This window comes from Neopsephotus bourkii, unplaced genomic scaffold (assembly GCF_033783945.1).
Source record: "Neopsephotus bourkii isolate Nb327-2 ecotype Australia unplaced genomic scaffold, CSIRO-AGI_Nbou_v1 NB_882, whole genome shotgun sequence".
Taxonomy (NCBI): domain Eukaryota; kingdom Metazoa; phylum Chordata; class Aves; order Psittaciformes; family Psittacidae; genus Neopsephotus; species Neopsephotus bourkii.
In genome coordinates, this window is record NW_026901376.1 from 3,555,432 (window position 1) to 3,576,107 (window position 20,676).

A 20,676-nucleotide genomic window follows, 5' to 3' on the forward strand; every position below is an offset into this window, starting at 1 on the left:
TCCAATTTTATATAATATGAATCTGAGAAACTTTTCCATTACAGAAAAGGATGGTTTCCATCATCATATACAAGACCGCTGGAAGAACCAGCAGAAGAAAAAGCATTTGCCCCAGTGCCAAGGTAACATTTTGTGTAGGACTTGCAGAAATGCTCAAATGTTATTTTTCTACTCATGTTCTTTGTTGTTTAGTAACATACATAGTATATACTTCCTGACAGTGTCTAGTATGATGCCTTGATTACATTAACATGTTCTGATGGTTACGCAAAGACCCAGGAACTGCCTTCACCCCAACTTTAGAGTCCTGCTGACTTCAGCAGGGTTGTACGCTGTTAATAACTTTCAGCTCATGCAGTTTTGTGCTTCTTGGGGCTAAAGTTGAGAGAGATGACTGCAAATGTCATTTGTTGGGTTCTGTCTTGCAGCCCTGCACCAATCAGAAGTATTAGTTCTGTAAACCTTGTGGAAAAAGGTGATGTTGTCCTCCCACCACCAGACTACCTGGGGTCTTTGCAAACAGAGAAGAGAATGGAGCCTTCCAAGGGTGCTGCTGTTAAAACACCAACTGACAGACCAGAAAATGCTGGCCCGGTAAGTCATTGATGTATCACAAATCTAAATGTTCCCCCTGCAAATGTTCCCCCTACTTTTCTTGACCTACTTAGCTGAGCTCTTAAATGAGGCTCTGGAATGTTCTACTTTAGCTACTTGTGCTTGACTTTGCTGCTGCTGTCTTCAGGAATGTCATCAGATTTTGGTATTTCAGACCACCAGTAGTAATAGGAAAGGAGAAGTGTTCAGGGATGTGAGAGTACTAGGAGACTTATTCTGCATAGCAAACTTCTCAGGAATGTAATCCGTTGAACATGAAAAGAAATTCTCACAGAAAATAGTACAAATTAAAATACTACAAAAGTGATTTTTTTGTAATGTCAGATTTTATACATTGGTTCCTATGGCTGGTTGTTGAGACCTCATGGGATCAACGTGTCCTTCAAATGCAATTATGTTCCCAGCAGTTAAAAGATGTCAGCCCATGGAAGCTGCCAAGCAAGCAGTTGAATGAGTTCTCTGCCCTGTGACAAGTTGCCTTACTCTAGAGCTTAAAAATTATTGCATCTCGTGAACTGTCTGGGTGTCATGGTGTTGTGCTGCTGGTGTTGCTATGGATAACTGTTCTCAGTCTCAAAAGTGATCACTATAAGCATTGCTTTATTTGTTCTGTGGCATTAGTTCAGGGCTTTTGGGAATAAACTTAGGACTTGTGGACTAATGTTCTTGTTGAACTGAAAAAACAAGGGGAATGGCAAAGCATTTAGTTGACAGACTAGGCCAGAATTCTAATTAGAAGAGTATATTCTCTTTGGAGGCCAGAATGGAAGCTTACAGCATTTCCAGAGTGGAAAACAAATGTACCTTTTTTGAGATTCTGAACTGCCACAGGGAAAGCAAAACTAAAAAAAAGAAAAAAAGGCAACTCTGAACTATAAAATAATACCTGCTGTTGAGATACCCTTTTACTGTGCTCTCCCCCCCCCCCCCCCCGATTCTTCTTACCTGTTACCATACGAAAGAAAGAAGAAAACTGTAGAGGAGAGTGGCTGCTCTTGCACCCCAGTGTTCTGCTGGAAAGTCACTATTTATTTTCTTTCCTCCTGAACACCTCAGAGCTTCCTTGTCGTTCCTGCTTCCATGCAAGGCATCAACCCCCACACTACTGCAAGGCTTTGGAAACAAGCTCATTAAACCAGGCTGGTCTTTAGGCTGATACAGAACTGACATACATGTAAAGCAGTATGCTTATAGTGTCTGTTATGCAGAAGCAGGATTCCTTGAGGCATCTGGTTTTTCAGAATACACTATAAAAATAGCTCAGGATTTCAAGAAGGAAAGATGAGGAATGGCTCTTGCAAGTTATATTGTTCATAGAATCATAGAATCATAGAATTGTTAGGGTTGGAAAGGACCTTAAGATCAAGTTCCAACCCCCCCTGCCATGTAGGACAATACTATGAAGAACAGTATCACCTAAGAAAGACTTAGTAGTTAACAGGGCTTTGATGAGAGTTGGAGTTCAGCGAGAAGTAGCATTTGTTCATTCTAATTAATTTTAGGGCTAATTGGGCCTAATTCTAAGGTCCAAGTCTATTCATGACTGATATACATGAGCAATTTCATTGGAATCACAAGTCACGCACATGCTGAATTAGGTCCTGATTAAATAGGTTTCTTCATGTGCACCATGATATTGTGAATATGGTAGGTAGGACTACTGGCACAATAGAGAGTGTGCCTGAAAACAACAGGCTCACAGGCCTTTGCTCAGCAGTGACATTTGAAGTCTTAAAACCAAAGTGACCATAAAGACTGAATAATTAATACAACTCAAGCTGTTGCATAAAAGGTGGCTGCATATTCCTGCTTCTACATGCAAGAGTGTGTATTCAAATGTTCATTTTGAACTGTATCTGACACCTATTAGAAGGAACACAATTAGTTTGCAGTTTAAAGTACAACATTAAGTATGATTATTGCTGAAAGTTGGGGGGGAAGTAGAAATTAACTGCCCAAACTGCCATGTAAAATGGGCTTGCAAAGGGTAATACAACAGGCTTCCGTTTTATCACACCTGGAACAGCAGGTCCTGTAGCAGCATGGTGACAGTGACACTGCATCTCTTGGGTTGTCCTGCCTTCACAACAATGAAGCACACTTCATCCACAGGTACAGTGCAGGCTGTAGCTATAACAACAAGGCTTTTCAGATGATTGTACACTTAAACATGACAGCTTCATTAGACTGAAATACTAGCAACAGCAATGCAAAACCATTCCTCCTTTTGTATCACTCCCATACAAGCAATGTAAATTATACATGTACGTCCAGCAGCTGTTTTCTTGCTTTTCTATTACTCACCACTCCTACTAGCAGAAGTCACAGGAGATAACTGAACTTGTACTTCGTGGATCCACAATAGTTAAATGCAGTATTTTGTAGGAAAAAAAAAGAACCCTAGATCAGAAATCTGCCCTCACTCCAGGCTTTTAGCATTTAAATATGTCATTATGCTGGCTGCTGCCTCTTTTAACTTCATGGCTTTACATTTCTGCGAAGACTCACTGAAATGTATTTGCTCTGTGAAATCTGCACCAAACCTGGTTTGGTGTTTTACTGTGAGAACTGCATTTTATAAATGCTGCTATAGAAACAGAATGGTGGTTTTGTGCTGAATGTGTGAACAGAATGGTGTATTTGTGCTGCAACGAGTTCTGGCCTTTTTCCTTTGGTTGATGGTTACTGCAGTGAGTTTTCACTTGCTCTTTTAACCCAGAAAATGCCCAGTGAACCTTCAGGTGATCAGTAATCATAAACCTCAGGGGGAGAACACCACACATAATAAAAAGCCAGACAGTGCTGACACCATTTTTTTACCTTTTTAACTTTGTTCTGAGAATTCTCTCCTTCCCAGTTCAGCTGAATTACACAATAATTATTCTAAACGTTTTAGCTGCTTGAATGACGAGGTCTCTTCTTTAGCAGGGTAGTGAGATCACCTCTAGCATGGCTTTTGTACCTCTATGTAAATATAATCTTCTTCTTCTTCTACAGAAACCTGACGCAAATGGCATTATAAAACCACCTTTTCTAAGGTATATTTTTTAAAAAGCTTTTACATTAATTTAGTTGTGTTGAGCTTTATATTGACTTATTGTATTGTATTGATTGTGAGGGAAAATGAAGGATGGTTTTGCCAAATCTGTGTGACCTTTCCTAGGCACTGGTAAAGCATTACAGCGGTAATTAAAATACCTCAAGTAAAATACAATATATAGGCCCTTCTGAGAAAAAAGTGTTTCTGCAGTAGTTTGCCAGGGAACAGAACTGTCTTTGTGGGTTAAAAATCTTTCAAAACTGGAAGCTGTGTATGAAAACAAATGCCCAAATCTAACTGGGCATTAACTTCCCACATTTTGGATCACTGCAGTGAGCCTTCATACATCAGCTTCTTCTTAAAATTCAAGTTAAAAAGAGTTACCTGGAATCCTTTAGTCTAAAACCATAACTTAGTCTTCAAACAACGTGGACAAAGGAACTGCATGGCTTAAACATGGGGTTGTGTTGTAGCAAACCTTCTAGTAACTGTGTACATTTCTTTTCAGTGGAGAAAATCCCTTCGCAACTGTGAAACTCAGACCAACAGTAACAAATGACAGATCAGCACCGATTATCCGATGAATGTACAGCCCATCATGTGTACTTCCTCCGTAGAAACACCATTTTCAGTAATTATTACTATCTAAACTTGTTCCAAGAATTTATTTAAATGTAATTACTGTACAGTAGAAGCAACCTGGAATGGATTTCTCATTTATTTTTAAACCTGTACTTTCTAATGAGGTAACTGCTTTGGGCTAATATCTGAGCACTTTGGCTTGATTTTACAGTATGCCTTTTTGTAGTAGGAATTGTGAAAATACTGGGGCTAGCTTGGATTCTCTAGTGAACCAGTGTAACTAATAGCTCTCAGATCTGATTCTTTGGCAGTTGTTATTTGGAAACTGCAGTGGTAAGTTCTAGAGCACAAGCCTGCATATGCCACTTACTAAATAAGAAAAAGATGATGCCCCTTTCCCCCCCAACAGAACAATGTAACAACTGCCTTATTCTGGAATAGGCAATTACCTGTATAAAGTGATGATTCATTATTTTGTTTAAGAAAGACACGTTAGGTTATAAATAAATATTTATCCTGTAAGAATAGACAGTTTGTAATGCTTTGCTTAATGTTCGGATACGAATTTTCAAGTGTTAACATCAACTCATTCTAAGTCTGATGTTGTACTGTCAACACATTCTTCCATGGTAGTTTTTTCTTTAAAATATGTTGTCAAACTTTAGTCTTAGAAAAAGTCGTAATAAAACAGTGCCATGTTTTTTCTCTCAAATGCTAATGTAAAAACTTGCCTTTGAAGTTCCTCCATTACTGAGCCTTTCACAAAAGAAAAACAGATGAAATCTGAAAATTGCTGAAGCAGCCCAGCCCAACTGCTGGCATAGTGCAGGGTCTGAGGTGAGTGAGATACAGCTTTTAACTTCCATCACAAGGAGAGTTGGGCAGTTTGTTACCTAGGGCTCAGATTTCCTACATCCAATGGAGCTAGCTTGTCTGAAAAACTCTTCCTACATTAATAATCATCTCAGAAATTAACCTGGAATTTTAAACCTGACTCCTCACTCTGCACCAGCAGCTGGGGCTTTACCACTGTACAGGTCAGGTACTTCCCACCCTGAATTCTGTATTGTGACTGCTGCCAGTCATCAATCCTTACTGTCAATAATTACACGCTTCCTACAGCATCCCATGGCTAATTCATGTGGTGGTGTCTGCTTCTACTATAAACTGTAAATTCAAGTCATGTGAAATGCCTTTCAGTTACTTAATGTCAAAAAATAGTATATGAGCATGTGATGGCTGAAGAGGTAGAGTCCATTCATTCCACCTCCTCCTCTCACACAGCCTTTCAAGTTCAAGGCTGAGGACACCCCATGTGCTGTGTGGAACCTTGCAAAACTATCCATTATCCCCTTTTGACGCACCAACCTTTCAGAAGTGTTAATTTACACCAGAGCCCAATTTCTAAAGCCTATCAGAGGCAAGTCAACCTAGACTGTATAAGCTTTCAATAGTTCAGAATCAGAATTAAATTATCTGGAATGCAAAAACCTTTACTGAGGGCAGCTCTTACCTGGCAGTGCTGCAGCCTCTCTACCGCTGTCTGTGAACTACCACCAGCTTCAGCAGGTACGATACTGCTACTGTGGGATGCAAGACCTTCGCTAATGAAAACAGGGCTCCCACTGTTACTGCTATAAAGAGGGTATATTAGCATAGCGGTAGCACACACAAGCACTTGCAACAGTTTACTCAAAAACAGCTGATTTGCTTAAACAAGTACAACCCTAAACCATGGGTTTGGTTGGTTTTTTGTTTGTTTGTGGGGTTTTTTTAAGATTCTGGCAACAATTTATCCTTCTTTGTAGCTAGGATTACTAAGTCTGCTTTCTGGCTACATGCTATCTGACACATTAGTCACATACTTAATAACCCAGCCACAACTTGAGGATTGCAAAAGGAAAAGCAGTTTTATTTAGTTTTCAACAGGTGCCACTAAACATGGAAAACAAGTTGGGTTTTCATGTTTTGCAATGCACATGCTCATAAAAGATTAAGTTTAAATTACATGCAAGAGACTAAATTTCTTCACACTTTACAAAACAGGTCTGAAGCAAATAAAATGATTGTACATGACATTTACATTAGAAAGAGTACGCTAACAGTTGTAGCTTCCATAAGCATGTCCACGTTCATCCCATTAACCAAAAGCTGCCCCACAATTTGGGCATCTTCTCTGCCTCAGTGCAAGACAGAACAGAATCCCAATTGGAAAGAATACAATGGCACACAGAACACCAAGACAGGTGAAGGTGTCCTCCAACACGCCAACCCTGCAAAAAGGGAAAACAGACTCAGTCAAGGACACCCACCAAGTTTGCCCCAAAGTTACCACCTTGTGATTTGGTACTCACTAAAAATCATGTAATTTTATAATGCAAGATAAGGTACAAAGAGGTTAGGGGGAGAGGTTTTCCTTTAAAAGGCCTTTATTTTCACAGCTTGCAGCAGCAGGTTTTGAATTAGACCACATAAAGAAAAACAGGAAAGTTGCAAGTGATCAAACTGTTTAGTTCCAGACAACAGCCATTTCTCTACCACTGCAACCAGGACTAGTACTTTGATCAGAACAGTCACTACACCTTGGACCGCTTTTATCAACTCCAACTACTGGTTAATGCAGCTACAGTGAAGAACACATCCAGACACAGCACTCACAGAACAGCAGGAACAAGTCACACTCCCACATAAGAGAGCTGTAACAAGCAAGCTGTGCCTCTGCAGTCACCGCTGGGCTCTTCTGCAGTCATGCAGCCTGGCTCAGCCAACCTGGCCCAGTGACTACAGAGGAATAAGAGATCACACACTTGGGACAGTATCAAACTGTATTCCTTGCTTGCCCTTCCTGGGGTACAGTCCTCATTCCCAAAATGAGGAAACAGTCTTCCAGAACTAACCCTTCGTGTCACTGGAGTTTACTCTCACCCATGAAAAGCAGCCTGCTTTTAGAATAATACACTGACTTCTGGAATGACAGTGCTGAAGATCTAACTGTACCAGTATTGTTACACTGGTTACTGCACACCAAAACAGCTCTGTTTCTCAGCTTTTTTAGCTATTTCCCCACAGGCAGCAGTCACACTGGTGTCATATGCTTTGCCTGCCTAGTTTCCGCAATTATCCTGGGATGAACCCTCTCAGTTCACTTAACCTCAACTCTCCCACAGTGTATGTGTGCTGGAGCTCCTTCAGAAAAAATTACCCTGTTTTCTGAATGCTTTGATCTGATGATTTGGTGCTTTTTTTCCTCATCTTCTTCCCAAGAGAAAGGTTTGAATGGGCAGTGTTGTGTAACACTGGTGAAACATCCAGCTCATGTTTTCACTAAGCAAGTTAAAACCACTGCAGACAGCGAGATGCAGACAGGTTTGTTTCAGTCTGTTACTTCAAATTAATACACAACCTGGCAATGCCCGATTCCTGCAGTTGCCAGCACATTCTCAGATCTGCTGGTGTGTCTTCCTTCAGAAAGCACAAGTCAATGTAACTAACATGCCAAGGTCTGGGTGCACTGGGCATTTAGGGCTCTGACCAAGTTAGCAGGATAAGAATGACTTAAAAATCTTAACTGTAAATCTACAGCAGAAGACAACTTTGAATGTCAGCACTCTGTTGTGGAAGGTGCCAATTAAGTAAGTGTGTAGAGGACTATGCTAACTACTCACATTCGGACTTCCTAAGTCACCACAACAGCTGAGAGCAGCACTACTGTCATGAGCTGTTTAACAGGTTTATTTCTGGTAGCTAGGAAAGTCCAAAGGCCAAACACACATCACTATTAAAATAACCCTCAGTAGGTGTTACTGGTTTCTGCTTCCAAAACCTGATGTCCCTTTAGAACTGTAGGAGAACCTGCTACTGATGTCAGCCAGCTCCAGCTGAGTCCTCATTGACTGACCACCCCACAGAGAAATTCCTTTTCAGCACAGCTCTGTAACAGCACATAATTATCCAAATTTCAGTACCTGACTTCTTTCTGAAGTGCTGTATCTCAGCATCCCCCAAAATGAAGACAAACAGTAAAGCCTGAGTATTCAGACCTCAGAAGTTTAAGCAGCTACACTAAACAGTCAGAATTTGGAGTTCAGCTGAACACTCAAATAAGATGCATCCCGTTATATTCCCTGGTACAGTGAAAGTCAACAGAAACAGAGCTAAGTGACCTTGAAATACACTCTAAAAGCAAGATGCCAAGGCCAATAAGGAGTTGTTTCCTACAGATCACTCACAAACCACCTATTGTACACAAAAACAGAGTAAAGGAAGGAAGATGCAGACTCAGAGACCATTTCCTTACCACACATGGCTAAAACATTACAACTTGATTAAACTTAAGAACTATTCCCCTTCCCCTCAATCACTATGAGAAGCCAGAGGCTTTTCAAAGTGTTCTTGATGCTCTCCTGCTTATACCTCTATCACCACATCACAAATCCAGGTATCAGCATTGGCCTAACATAAAACTTAAGTGTCCATGGTACTTCCCAAATTCATAAAACCACCCTTCTTTAGGATGGAATTGCCACACTCAGCACATGTTGCAAAGGACAATGCTTCTGGCATGTCACCCACAGATACTAGTGATAATATGAGAAGTACTAAAACTCCCTAACGTTTACTGAGCACTTTGTACAATAGCTTTGGTATCACTTTTACTCACCGACTGAAGCAAAAGCAAAGCTTAAGGAGTCAAGCATAAGGTAACAGTGGAAGTTTCTTGTTTATAAACAGATTTCTTTGTATCTCTAAAAGGACATGAGAGTCTCCACCAATGAGATCTAAACACAGACTGCCAAACAACACCAGACAAACTGCAGTACCAGGCAGCTGGTCCACCTTACCTGCCAGGGCTTTGTGTTTGACTGATTCTTGCCACAACGAGTTCCTGACTTAAAGAATATATAGACCTAACACACAATCCTATCTTAATTTATAGTGTTTCTACTACAAGTCTCTCCTGTAGGTGTGGCTGATACCACAAGAGTTTCTTTTGGGAACAATGAACTGTGTGCCATCAACTTGCCTTTATACTTCTGCTGACTTGATGACAAGTATGTACAGTGGGTTTGTGAGAGTCAGAGAGAAAGGAATCGTGTACCCCCACCTAGCATGCAACACATCCCTACCTCTGCAACAAAAGTGCTGACAAATTATACTATATGCCAGCAGCCAAGAAGGAGCCAGGCCATTCCTGCTGCAAAGCAGAAACTCACCCTTGTCCTGGCGCATTAGTCACTGACTCACAGCACTTGCCCTGCAAGCAGCACTCAGAGAAACTACAGGCATAAGATTTGCTCAGCTTGGTTAATATTTCTTTTTTGTCTGTGTCTACTGTTCTTCTACAAAGAATTTTAGCCCAGGACTCCCATCAGTGTGGTGCCTGCCTCCCTTTCCCTCCCACCACAGGGCATACCAATGGGGAAAACAGTCCAATGGGATAGTGCTGCCAGGGAAAGAAATATGGAAGGAGTTACTGAAAAACTGTAAGCCCAAGAGCAGTTACTGTCACTACTATAAAAAAGACAAATATACAGGATCATATAATGAAGTAAACTTCCTATATATTATGGATTATTAATGCTTCATCCAGACCACTGTATACAGCTTCAGCCTTCAAGAAGAGTCAACAGGAAAGAAAAATAGTAGAGAAAATGAGTGGCCATTAACTTCCCCTCATTACCCAACTTTCAAGCCCAAATCAGTTGTTATACCATTAGTCTGTGCCAGGAAAAAGATCAAAATCTGCTTGCTAGGTTGAGGTCAGAGCACACTAATGCAAACAGAAATTCTTTTATTAGGCTGGCTTTTAAAGCAGAATTGAAGACCCTCATATTAATCGTTGCTTCTAGAGATTTCCAACTAGCTGTCCCCCCTGAGTGTACTACTGTGTATGAGGAGGGGTTACGTAGTAATGCTTAAGGCTAACTGGAAAGCTTTAGCATCCTTTCTTTGCAGCACAACCTCTTTGCCTAGGGCATATCTGGACACTAAAACTGCGAAATTACATTGCAAGTGACCCTCAAAATTAGACTGCAATTAAAGAACTGAGCCAGTAAACAAGGCTGTCATACTGTCGACTCCATTCACCGGGGAAAAGATGTGCTACTAGAAGTGCCATCTCCTGGGAAGAAACTGCTAATAGGACTGAAATGCAAAGCAATTCAATATAGGATAGCCAGACTGGTTACAGGTACAGTGACAGAACGGACGCCAGCTTTCAACCACAACTGGCAAGCCTGGCTGCAGCAACTGAATGTGGCAATTTGTACTTGTGGAAATGGTCGGAATGCTGAGCAGCCTGGGAGCAAACAAAAATCAGCAGAGGACACTCGGGAAGGGAGGCCTCTCCTTTTCCCCCCCCTACAGGTTAACCCAGTAACATGTTGTGTGTACAGAGAGGCTCAGACACAACCTAGATGTTTCTGAGTAATTAAAGATTTAGGCAGGTTTGAGTACTACAGATCCACCCAAGAAAGGAAAAGCTTCTTTTCCAGGCATTTCAGTGACACCAAAAATAACATTACTTGCTTTGTTAGTGTTTTTAAATCTTCTCCTTGTCTCTTAATAATTCCATATTCAGCTCCTACCCTGAAGTCTACCTTTGTGAAAGTAAGCCAGTGTGTTTAGTTAACAGTATAACCAGCCTAATTTTGATCTGACTTTAAAGAATAAACACATTCATTAAACATTAGATAGGGATAAATCAGGTTACTTCCGGTCAGCCCCAGGTAGCTGCAAACCCAAGTGCAGATGACTGCTGTCTAGCCCATTACAATCAACTCTCTTAAGCAGCTTGCAAGGCCCAAGTCTCAGATGTCCCTGACACTTTAAATAGATTTATTTTAAACTCCCTTCCCCCTAACCAGGGTTACTCAGGAAGTTTTGTGGTAATGCAAAACGCCAATTAAAAAAACAGGGAGGGAATAAATGACCATCCACACTGAACCCCAGACCGAGGGAAAAGGCGCCACAAGGAGCAAAGCAGCCCCAGGAGCACTGCTGGGACAGCAATGGAGGAAGATCAGTGGCAGTGCAGCCAAGCAGCAGACTAAGGGAGCTCCAAGTGACACTCATTTGGAAAGCTCATCAGAATTGCAGCTGCATGACCTCCACCCTAACATACCTGTTATTTCAGAGCCAGTTCCTGTCATGTCTAGAGCAGGGGGATTACTACTACAGCATTAGCTACACAAACACTTTTTGGCTTGTGCTGATTTGTGTCACCACCTAATTTTAGATGAACACTTATCCAATCACTGCTTAGCCAGTTACTAAATCTAAAAGGAGAAAAGAGTATTTTTTGTAAGGGAGACTATGCTTATGTCAGTCAGTGTTCACTTGCGTATCTTACCTGAGCTGCAGAGTAATTAGAGGCTCCATATTCAAACTGTAGATTCACTAATGTAAACGAGCAAATTTTGTTCTACAACATAAACCACATTAAAGCTGATTATAACTGCACCACTCCCAATCTAAAAATAAAATGGAAAGAGTTATTTATACTGCAAGCAGCATCTTGGATTTAAGCTGTAACCGCAGCTGCCAACTCTATAAAGTAAGGTCAATTATTCCCACTGACAAGCATCTAAAACCAAATTACTTTTCAGGCAAACCCCTTAAAAGTAAGCCTTAAGACATTAATATCTTAAGTCAAATGCTCAGAATCAGAGGTCTGATAGTGGGACCTATGAACCGGCATCAGCACAATTCAACATGTGCATCTGAGACATCACACTCCATCCCAGTATTTAAATGGGTGCTTATCCGCATTTTTCCTTCCTTGCAAATTAAGTCAAAGGGTCATCCCAGGTAATCAGAGACAACCTGGTTGTACAACAAGCTCTGCAAAGCCTAAAAAGAAACTGAAAAGTCACTGAAAAGGTGACTGATCAAGCAAGAGGAAGTTTTTAATCAGCATCTCATCTCTCCTGCCACTGAGGTCAGCAAGTCTCTAACTTTAGATTTCAATGGAAACATCAGAGCAGTGACAAGCTTGGAGTCTGGAAGCTGCACACTTGTTCTTTAATTTTGAACATGAAAACATAGATAGCTTTTCTTTACATCTGCCCTAGCTAATGCATCACCAGCAGCTAGGTTAAGCATGTTCACATTTCACCTGCAAGCAGCAGAAGAGAAAAAATTGACAATTATATATGTAACTGCTGAGTAAGCAAGGGCTGTTGACAGTTTTAATCTCCGTGAAGAGAGAGGTGCCCGCTCCTCTAGCCTCAGTTTGAAGGCATTGGATGGCTATTGATCCATATTCACAGAAAGGACCACAAATCTATATAAGCCTCTTGCATGCCCTTCTCAACACAAGCTACACATATATGTAAAGGCAATTCTCCTTAAAAGCCACCTTCAAGTAAGAGACAGCACAGTATCTGCAGATTTATCTGAACTTCCTTGTACTTCAGGCCCATTTCCTATCCAGAGGGTGGGCTGCAGAGCCAGAGAAATTCTGGCAACAGCAACAGCGTATATCTAGCTGTTGCCTTTCTGTAAATGCCTACAAATCACCAGCCTTCCACTGCTTTACTTCCAGTTCTGAGAACACACTAATGAAGAGACAAGCTTCCTGGCTTCACATCAGCAGCCTGGCCTCACAGCTGAGGTGAAGCATGCCAGTTCAAATGCTCTGTGCATGGTAGACATCTATTCATGACAAACTAAACTGAGACCCAGTGTGGTTTTTCCAGACTTTATCTGCATACGCAGCCAAATCAGTATCACCTCTGGCTACCAAAACCAAAGCAAGTTTCCTCCTCTCACCCAGAACAATTCATTCCTGCATAGAAATTCTAATTATCAGAATACGGACACCAAGACAAATGGTGACAGTAATAAAAAGAAAATGCCACTAACACAGACCCAGTGACAGACTGTTCTCACTCAGGACCTATTACCAGGCTTACCACCTCCTCTCTTCTGAGCTTAGGTAACATTTCCTGCTAAGCAGCTGCGTGCCCCAGCTGCTAGGCATGGAGGAAGAAAAAAGTTAACAGCTATCCTAGTCGGTAATTCCAAATGGCAGACTCATGGCATCTGCTCAAGTCTGCTGTATCAAGGCTTTCTTCTTTGGAATCACGTGCACAAGCCACTGCTGAATTTCATGCCCTAACTGCTCCAGCCACCAGATGACAGCACAGCAGGATGAACATCCCAGTCTGCCTCAGCAGCACACGCTCACAGAAAGCTGCACACTAGAGTGTAAGGAAGCTACAGTATTCCCAATGAGGGCTGAGCATCTGTGTGACAAAAGCCAGTGCCAGGAGCTACTGCATTATTATACCTGTTCCCCTTTATATCACTACTGCAAAGCTGGCTCCAGTCACAAGATTCAAAAGGATCTCTGGCATGTCAGCCTGCTGCCAGAAACTGAAAATCCACAGTTTTCCCTCAGAATATCAGACATAAGATAGGTTTTGAATAGATATATCTGTACCTCTGAATAGACAGGTTTTGTGTTTGGGTTTTGTTTGGGGTTTTTTTTATTCTTTGCATATTTAACCAGTACATATTATGAAATTATATTAAAGAATATTTACATAAAGTTTAAATATAATTGTTGTAACTATAGAAAACCTATATCCTGAGCAGCCTTCTCTCAAACAACATAGAGATTTTGTAATTGAAATAATTGAAGTAAAAGCAGAAGATTGACATTTTGAAGCATTTGATTACTTAAGTGCAATTTTCCCAGTCTTTTGTCAGGAGACAGGCACTTATTTGGAGAAAACTTCAACCAAAACCTGAGAACATGCTACTTTGTCAAGTAAAAAAAAAACAAAACTCAAACCAACCAAAGCCCACAGAAATAGTCACCCCCAAAAGAACAACTTCTGGCAGGAAGAAGGCAGTAGGAGATATGAATAAGTGAAGTTTTAATCAAACTTGCTCATCTTCCAGTCCTAGAAGCAGCATCAATGTTCCAATTTGGGGCCCACTACAATACTTCTGAAGCAGCTGTTTTGTAACCATGAGAAGAGAAAATGCTACAATGCAGCAGCGTTGTGTCCTTTCCCTCACCCTTTCTTCCAAGCAATTGAATTCTTTTTAAACAGGAAAATAAAAACCCAACAGGGCCCATCACAGGCTCCTTCCCAGATTTTGAAAACAAGAGCTTCTGCAAACATCAAATCAAGAGAATGTTTTCACAGTTTTTAAATGGACCTTTCTTCTGTTAAGCAATAGGAAAGCAAACATTCCTCTGCAGTCTGTTCTACCAAACAACGCAAGACCGAGAAATAGAAAACGAAAGTGACCACAAGAGAAGCAGCCAGGCTGCATTCTGCCAGTTAAAAAGGTAATTATACAGCTGGATCACTAAAGTTAGTGGCTGTAATGATTTAATATGTATTTGGGAACATAGAATAATTTAAGAGCAGGACTGGTCCATTTCTTAGACGTCAACTACAAGCAAGAAGGCTGACAAGTAATTCTCTGTACATCAGGGCTGGGAGAACTCACAGCAGGACAACAGCACTACAATCACCCAAGACATTTTAATAATGCAAGGAAGGATGAAACGTACATTAATACTGAAGTCTGTAATTAGAAAGCGACACTGACCAAGGATGAATGAGGATGAAATGACTAATGAATAATTCTGAGCAAGAGGTACAGCTTGCAAGACAGGAGAATCACCCCTCAGATGCAGCAATGTTTCAGAGACAGAAGGAAATAAAATGCAATTACACAGTGAGCATGGGCATTCCGCCTACTGTAGAAAGGCTACTTCTGGAGATACTTTTTCATACTTCATAACATAAAACAAGACCAAAGATGAACTGTAGCTACCTTAATACTCCCAAGATCATTCATGACTGCAATAAAATAGACTCCTACACAAATAACAGACCAATACTGCATATTTATCCTCAACACCATATATTTTAAGTTGGAAATGGCTTTGATTTCTATTAGCAACATTCATACATGCCAGAGTGCAAAAGCCTGCTTTGTGTTTCTGATGGTAGAAAACCTTGTGATAGGCTTTAGTCTACTCTATCAGTTACATTATTCCACACCCACAAAGCTTTTTCCTCATGACCTAAAGCAGATGGACTTCTCTAACAACCATACACAGCATCAAATCAGAAAAGTAACATGATGACTGACTTGGCAGTTTAATAACAAAGTTTTTATGTACCACTAATAGCTTTTTATCAATGCCCTTTCAACAACTTTTCTGCTCAGTCTTTTATTCAGAGTGTAGCTGCACATTGCATTCTTTATAAAATAGGTTTCCAGGCCAAGGAAGTAAAACCAGAACTATGTTTAAGGTCTTGAGAAGTCAAAGAGGATTGAGGTCTTTCTTTAAGAGAAGCAGCCAGTGTAACCTTCCAGAACATGAACCCTGACCCTTCAGGTTCCCATGAGTATTTCTAGTATCACGCTTCCCACACAGTGTCCCTGTCGCTTCTCTGGAAGTAGCAGACTTGTTATTTGTCAGAAGGCAAGCAAGCTGAGATTTTTTCCTTCTACCTTGACACTTGACTCTTCCTCTTAAGACAGTTAAGAAAAAAATGTAGTGATACTGCAGAGAAGACTGACCCACCATTTCTAGGTAGTTACTCATCCTTGGGATTCCCAACCAAGAATATTTCAGAAGTGCTGAGAAGAGTCCTACAGTCCCAGCAGCAGTATTATGCCTCACAGTAATCAAAATGTCATCGTGCTCCTCACAACTTTTTTTTTTCACAGCCTAACCCAAAACACGAGGATCCAAGAGTAAGCAAGGTTTCTGTGGAGAGTATTTTGCTTTAAGAAAGAGTCCACAATTAATACCTCCACCAGAGCAACCCTCATGACCTTTAGAAAACTATTCAAGTGAGGCCACTTAAAAACACCTTACAAAAGAGTGCTCATTTTCCCAAATTTGGCTCAAGAATACTTGCAAATGATTGTTTCAAAGGTGTCTCCTAGAGCATTCCAGGATAATTCCCAGGAAAAAAAAAAAAAAATCCCAAGAATAGCAGCAAGAGTCTACCAAGTTACTGCAAAGACCACTTCCATAGTATAATGTTTTCAGATTTACTGAGTTTGGGGACAGAAGTATAAATACACTGCCTGCCTTTTACCAAGCAACACATAAAATATTTTCTGTCTTCTGGTTGAGCTAAAGCATAAGCATTTTAATGCCACTCATGTGGCAGGATCCACCACATCCTCTTAACAGCTCAGTGGTTACTATCCCTCACTGTTTGAAACACACATCTGCTAGACCAAAAATGCTAACTGGTACAGGTCTTTCAGCTGTAAGCAGTGGTATTTCAGCAGGCGCCTGTTTTTACACAGCTCCACAAGATACTTCTTCTCTGAATCCACTTTTCAAGGGATGCAGTGACTCTCAAATACCATTTCTAACAAAACCAAAAGGCATCTGGGGCAGCCTGTGCCACTACAACAATCTATCACATTCACCATTTCAGCTATCTAGCAAGTCTGTTTCCTACACAGTTTGAAACAGGTAAGGGTTCAGATCCGCAGAACATGAAGTGCCTCCTGGCAAGATGCCACAAGGGTAACTCCCATACATTCTTACAGAAGGAGAATGATTCTGCACTTGAACCAGAGCTGACCAAGCACACCAGTGTCTGAACTGCAGCAGCAGCAATCTGGCTGCCCTCAACCATTAGTTAATATCCTGGGATGAGCAAAACTGAGAAGTGAAAGGGACCACAGCTGACTTACAGCACTTGTGTGGAAACAGAATGCCTCCTTCCCGTTTTTTTTTTATGGCTGTTGATCTCTGAGGGGTAAGTTGTTCTTTTGTTGCAACTCCCACTAATAGCTAACCACATTTTCTGGTTTTTACGACTTCGTCAAATTAACACTTTGAATCAAATCCAGTAATCTCCCTGTACTTCTGCAGTAAAAGGATTTTTAAAGTAAGAGATCTTTTAAAGCCTTAAGATACTGATGTTTTCAACCAATACTGACCGTCACCCTGCCTGGTTTTGCACAGTCTGGATGCTGGTACCGGAGACACACACCACAGCAGAAGCCCTTCCACAGGACAGCCAGATCACAAGAAGTGACTATGGTCAACAAAGTTTCACAATAAAGTCATGCTACCCATTATCACTTGGCATAACACACCAAAAAGGACTTCCTGTCATCCTCTCCCCCAAGAACTGATCCTGTAACATCTGTTACTAAAGTACTTTTTAATTAAAAATACCACTTACAGATCTTCCTCCATCATAAAGAGCAGATTCATGTTTATATATAAAGTCTGTTGTATCAATTATAGTAATTGTCACGAGCCCATCAGGACAAGCTCATGCTACAGAAATCAAAGCACTCCATTGCTAAATCTGTGTTTTGTCAATCAATTAAATTCTGATATATACACACAAAGAGAAAGTATTGAAAAGCAAAGAACTGCATGAACGCCTGCAATTAACCCTAGACTTGGGTTGATTTCCCAACCAGAGAGACGGTTTACCTGCAGGCAGGACAGCCACCAACTACTACGACAGAAGTGGTAGCAACAGGCTGCTGAATAATGGTGTACGTGCTCGAATAGTTTGGCTGTGATGTCGGTGGAGGAACAGCATACCCTAAAATAAGGAAAAAAAAAATTCAATCACCACATGTAAGGCACAAAGAACAATGATCATTATTAAAAAGTATGCAAACAGAATGTGGAAAAATAAAGAGAAATGTAGTCTCAACTGAGGACCTGAAGAAGCTCTATTAAAATCAGAGTTGGAACACACTACTCAGCACATCTAATAGCAAAGCCACTTCATAAATCCAAGTATCTAACATAATTTAACCACTGAAAAAGGACAGTGAGCTAATAATTAACTTTATGAATTTGTTTCAATGCTCTTTAAGCACCAGAGAAAAACAGATTAAACAGAGAACGACCACAGGTTTCACTTCTGGATGTTATGTATCAGGTACGTCCCACTCCAGAGGGCAAACTAGTTTAAACAGGATAAATATTCCTCCGGTTTCCAGCTTAATTTCAACATATTAGGTTTGTAATTGCACAGAAAGGTAAGAGTGATTGGATTCAAGTGGAAAAGAAGCAAGCTGCATACCATAGAGAAAAAAACAACTTTCAGAAACCCCATGTTGTCACCCAGTGAAGGTGTCATTTTAACAGCTGTAGTTAGAAGACACAATCCTTTAACTACTGCATTGACATTAAAATTTAAAAGGGAAAAAAAAAAGCTTTTTGAAGGGACATTTAGATGTATGCAGTGAATCCTGCAGTCGAGGTACACTCGGCCCAATTATGAGTAGTTTTGAGCTTCTCTTCCAGCGAACAGTTCTCAGATTTTCTTGAGCTATGTTATGCATCAGTAAAGTCTAGCATTGTCCCTACTTAAAATTAACCGGAAAATAATCAGTAATATTTGCATTGTGGGAAAGTAAATTCCAAGGTATTAACTGGAAGTTAACCTATAGCCTCAGGATTCAAGCCAAAGCTTGCTAACTGCAAGATGTGCTATGTCTGCTGTGTATTTTTATAACTTCTGAAGCACCCTTAACTTTAGAATCTTTCGCAAGAGGCTACTTCTTTCTCTGATGAGGTCAGCATTAATTCGGTTAAGAGAAGTATTGTACCTATTCACCTCCTTAAGCCTCTCCAAGACTGCTGAAGTGTACCAGGAAAAAACAAACATTAACCAGAGTACAGTGAAGTGTGCGCAAAGGAAAGTGCAGGTTTGGGGTCTGTTTCACTGCTAGCGCAGCTGTGCCTCTGCTACTTGTTTTGAGGCAGAAACCGCCACACCGGAGGGACACATGCAAAGTCGGTCGCATTTTCGGGAGGGAGGCACACAAACACATTTCACCTCAGAAGCACCTAAGGAAGGAGGGGAGCGGGAGATGGCGCTTTTAAACACCTGGATCCCCTCCGCACCTCCTCCCTGCGATGGTTTTAAGCGTGAAAGAGGTCCCAGCCGCCTCGCTGCTGACAGGGAACACGCACGCAGGAGGCTCAAGAGTTCCCCCGCTCCTGCCGAGCAGTTCCTCAGCGGCGCAGGCCACGGCCCTACCCCACAGCCCGCGGGCACCCCACCGCCAACCCCGGCCCGTCGTTGGGCTGAGGGGGGACCTCTCCACAGCCCCCCCCACACACCGTCCCAGAGAAGGGGGCAGCGCGGCACAAGCTCTCTCCTGCACGCCGGGGGCCCCGCACCCCGCCGAGCTGGCGGCCGGCCCTTCCCCCGCCGCCTCAGACCCACCTGCGGCGGCCGCGGCGCCCGGGTAGGGGTACGGCGGGGGCGGCTGGAACCCGGGCTGCGGGGCGGGGATGGCGCCGTAGTTGCTCTGGCCGTAGTCGTAGCCCGCGCCCTGCGCGGCGGGGCTGTAGGCGGGGGGCCGCTCCTGCAGCAGGGGCTTGTTGTCCATGCTGGGGGCGGCGGCGCTGCCTGCCCGCGGAGCCGCGCCAAGCGCCGGGAGGGCGATGAGGAAGCGGCGCCCTCGCCTCAGCGCCCAACTTGGCGGGCGCCGCCCCTCCGCCCCGCCCGGGGGCGCCGGAGCTCAGCGGCGGCGCGAGCGCCCCGCCGGCAGCGCCCCGCGCATTCGGGGCCGGGCACGAGGCACCGGGGGGGGGGGGGGAGAGGGGGAGGGGGAGGTGTATGAGCGGCCCCTGGCGCGCGGGAGGCCCCTCCCCGAGCGCCCCGCGCCGCTGCGCTCGCGGCCGGTCACAAGACTGCACCCCACGTGACGCCGCTCCCCAGCGGCGCGGGGTGACTCTACGAGAGGCGCAGGAAACCCTCGGCCTTAAAGGGGCCGCGCTCCGGGCGCCCCCCGCACTGAGACCCGCACCCCGGCAGCCGCGCGACCCGCACCCACCGACCGCATGGCCTGGCTCTGGCTGCGAGGGTGCTGGGCCCCTCCTGCTGCCCCTGTGTTGGGGCGAGAGCAGCCGCCCTTGGACCTCGGGTCACCGGGTGATGGTGGATTTCTTAACACGCTCGTTGGGACCCTTTCTATCATCGTTTTCCTTCAAGTGCTCCTCTCCCAAAACGAAGTGCCTGCTGGAAACCGGCGGCCTGAACAGGAGGAGGACGAGGTTCATTAAATCCCAGCTAATGTTGGGGTCAGCTGCTGCTGGAGGGTCTGTTCAGTCCGGGAAGGCCCTGGGAACAATGACAGAAAGGGGGATGCAGGAAGTTGTCAATTCTGCACCTCTAGTAACACCCAGAGCCACTCTGAATCATGCAGTAGCTAAATGAATTCAGTTGAGCTTTGGGAAGATGGAGACGTTGAGAGATGGTGTCTCCATATATGTAAATATGTACATACATATATATTCTGTGTGCATATGTATTTGCTTTTACACAGCACCCACAGTCTGAGGAAAAAGCAAAAATCATCAGCAAATGGTGGTGTATCCTGCAGGGACTTCTGCAAACTCTTGTATCCCCACTGGGAAGAGCTGCACTTGAGCTAACGGGAAGAGAACAGTG

The 20,676-nt window shown here is 42.8% G+C and overlaps 2 protein-coding genes across 2 annotated transcripts in view; one reads left to right on the forward strand and one right to left on the reverse strand.

The window, feature by feature from the left end:
• Positions 1–4,764, forward strand: part of BAIAP2L1 (BAR/IMD domain containing adaptor protein 2 like 1) — a 39,316-nt gene extending 34,552 nt beyond the window's left edge. The window contains exons 11-14 of the mRNA XM_061357086.1: positions 45–122; positions 429–594; positions 3,613–3,653; positions 4,164–4,764. Coding sequence (XP_061213070.1) covers positions 45–122; positions 429–594; positions 3,613–3,653; positions 4,164–4,239 — 361 coding nt within the window. The 3' untranslated portion in view covers positions 4,240–4,764. The remainder of the gene's footprint in view (positions 1–44; positions 123–428; positions 595–3,612; positions 3,654–4,163) is intronic.
• A 1,357-nt stretch (positions 4,765–6,121) lies between these two features.
• On the reverse strand, positions 6,122–19,791 carry BRI3 (brain protein I3). Its single transcript, XM_061357087.1, has 3 exons — positions 19,447–19,791; positions 17,691–17,805; positions 6,122–6,510 (listed from the first exon to the last, which is right to left on the reverse strand). Exons 1-3 carry the CDS (start codon positions 19,610–19,612, stop codon positions 6,378–6,380), a joined length of 414 nt encoding a protein of 137 aa, XP_061213071.1. The 5' UTR covers positions 19,613–19,791; the 3' UTR covers positions 6,122–6,377.
• Between the last annotated feature and the right edge of the window lie 885 nt (positions 19,792–20,676).

Excerpts from the sequence above, each read along its gene's own strand:
- BRI3 (XM_061357087.1), bottom strand. The coding sequence starts at position 19,612 with ATGGACAACAAGCCCCTGCTGCAGGAGCGGCCCCCCGCCTACAGCCCC. Across the intron at positions 17,806-19,446 it reads GGGCGCCGCGGCCGCCGCAG|GGTATGCTGTTCCTCCACCG; the intron begins GTGGGTCTGAGG and ends TCCTTATTTTAG. Across the intron at positions 6,511-17,690 it reads GGTGGCTGTCCTGCCTGCAG|GGTTGGCGTGTTGGAGGACA; the intron begins GTAAACCGTCTC and ends CCCTTTTTGCAG.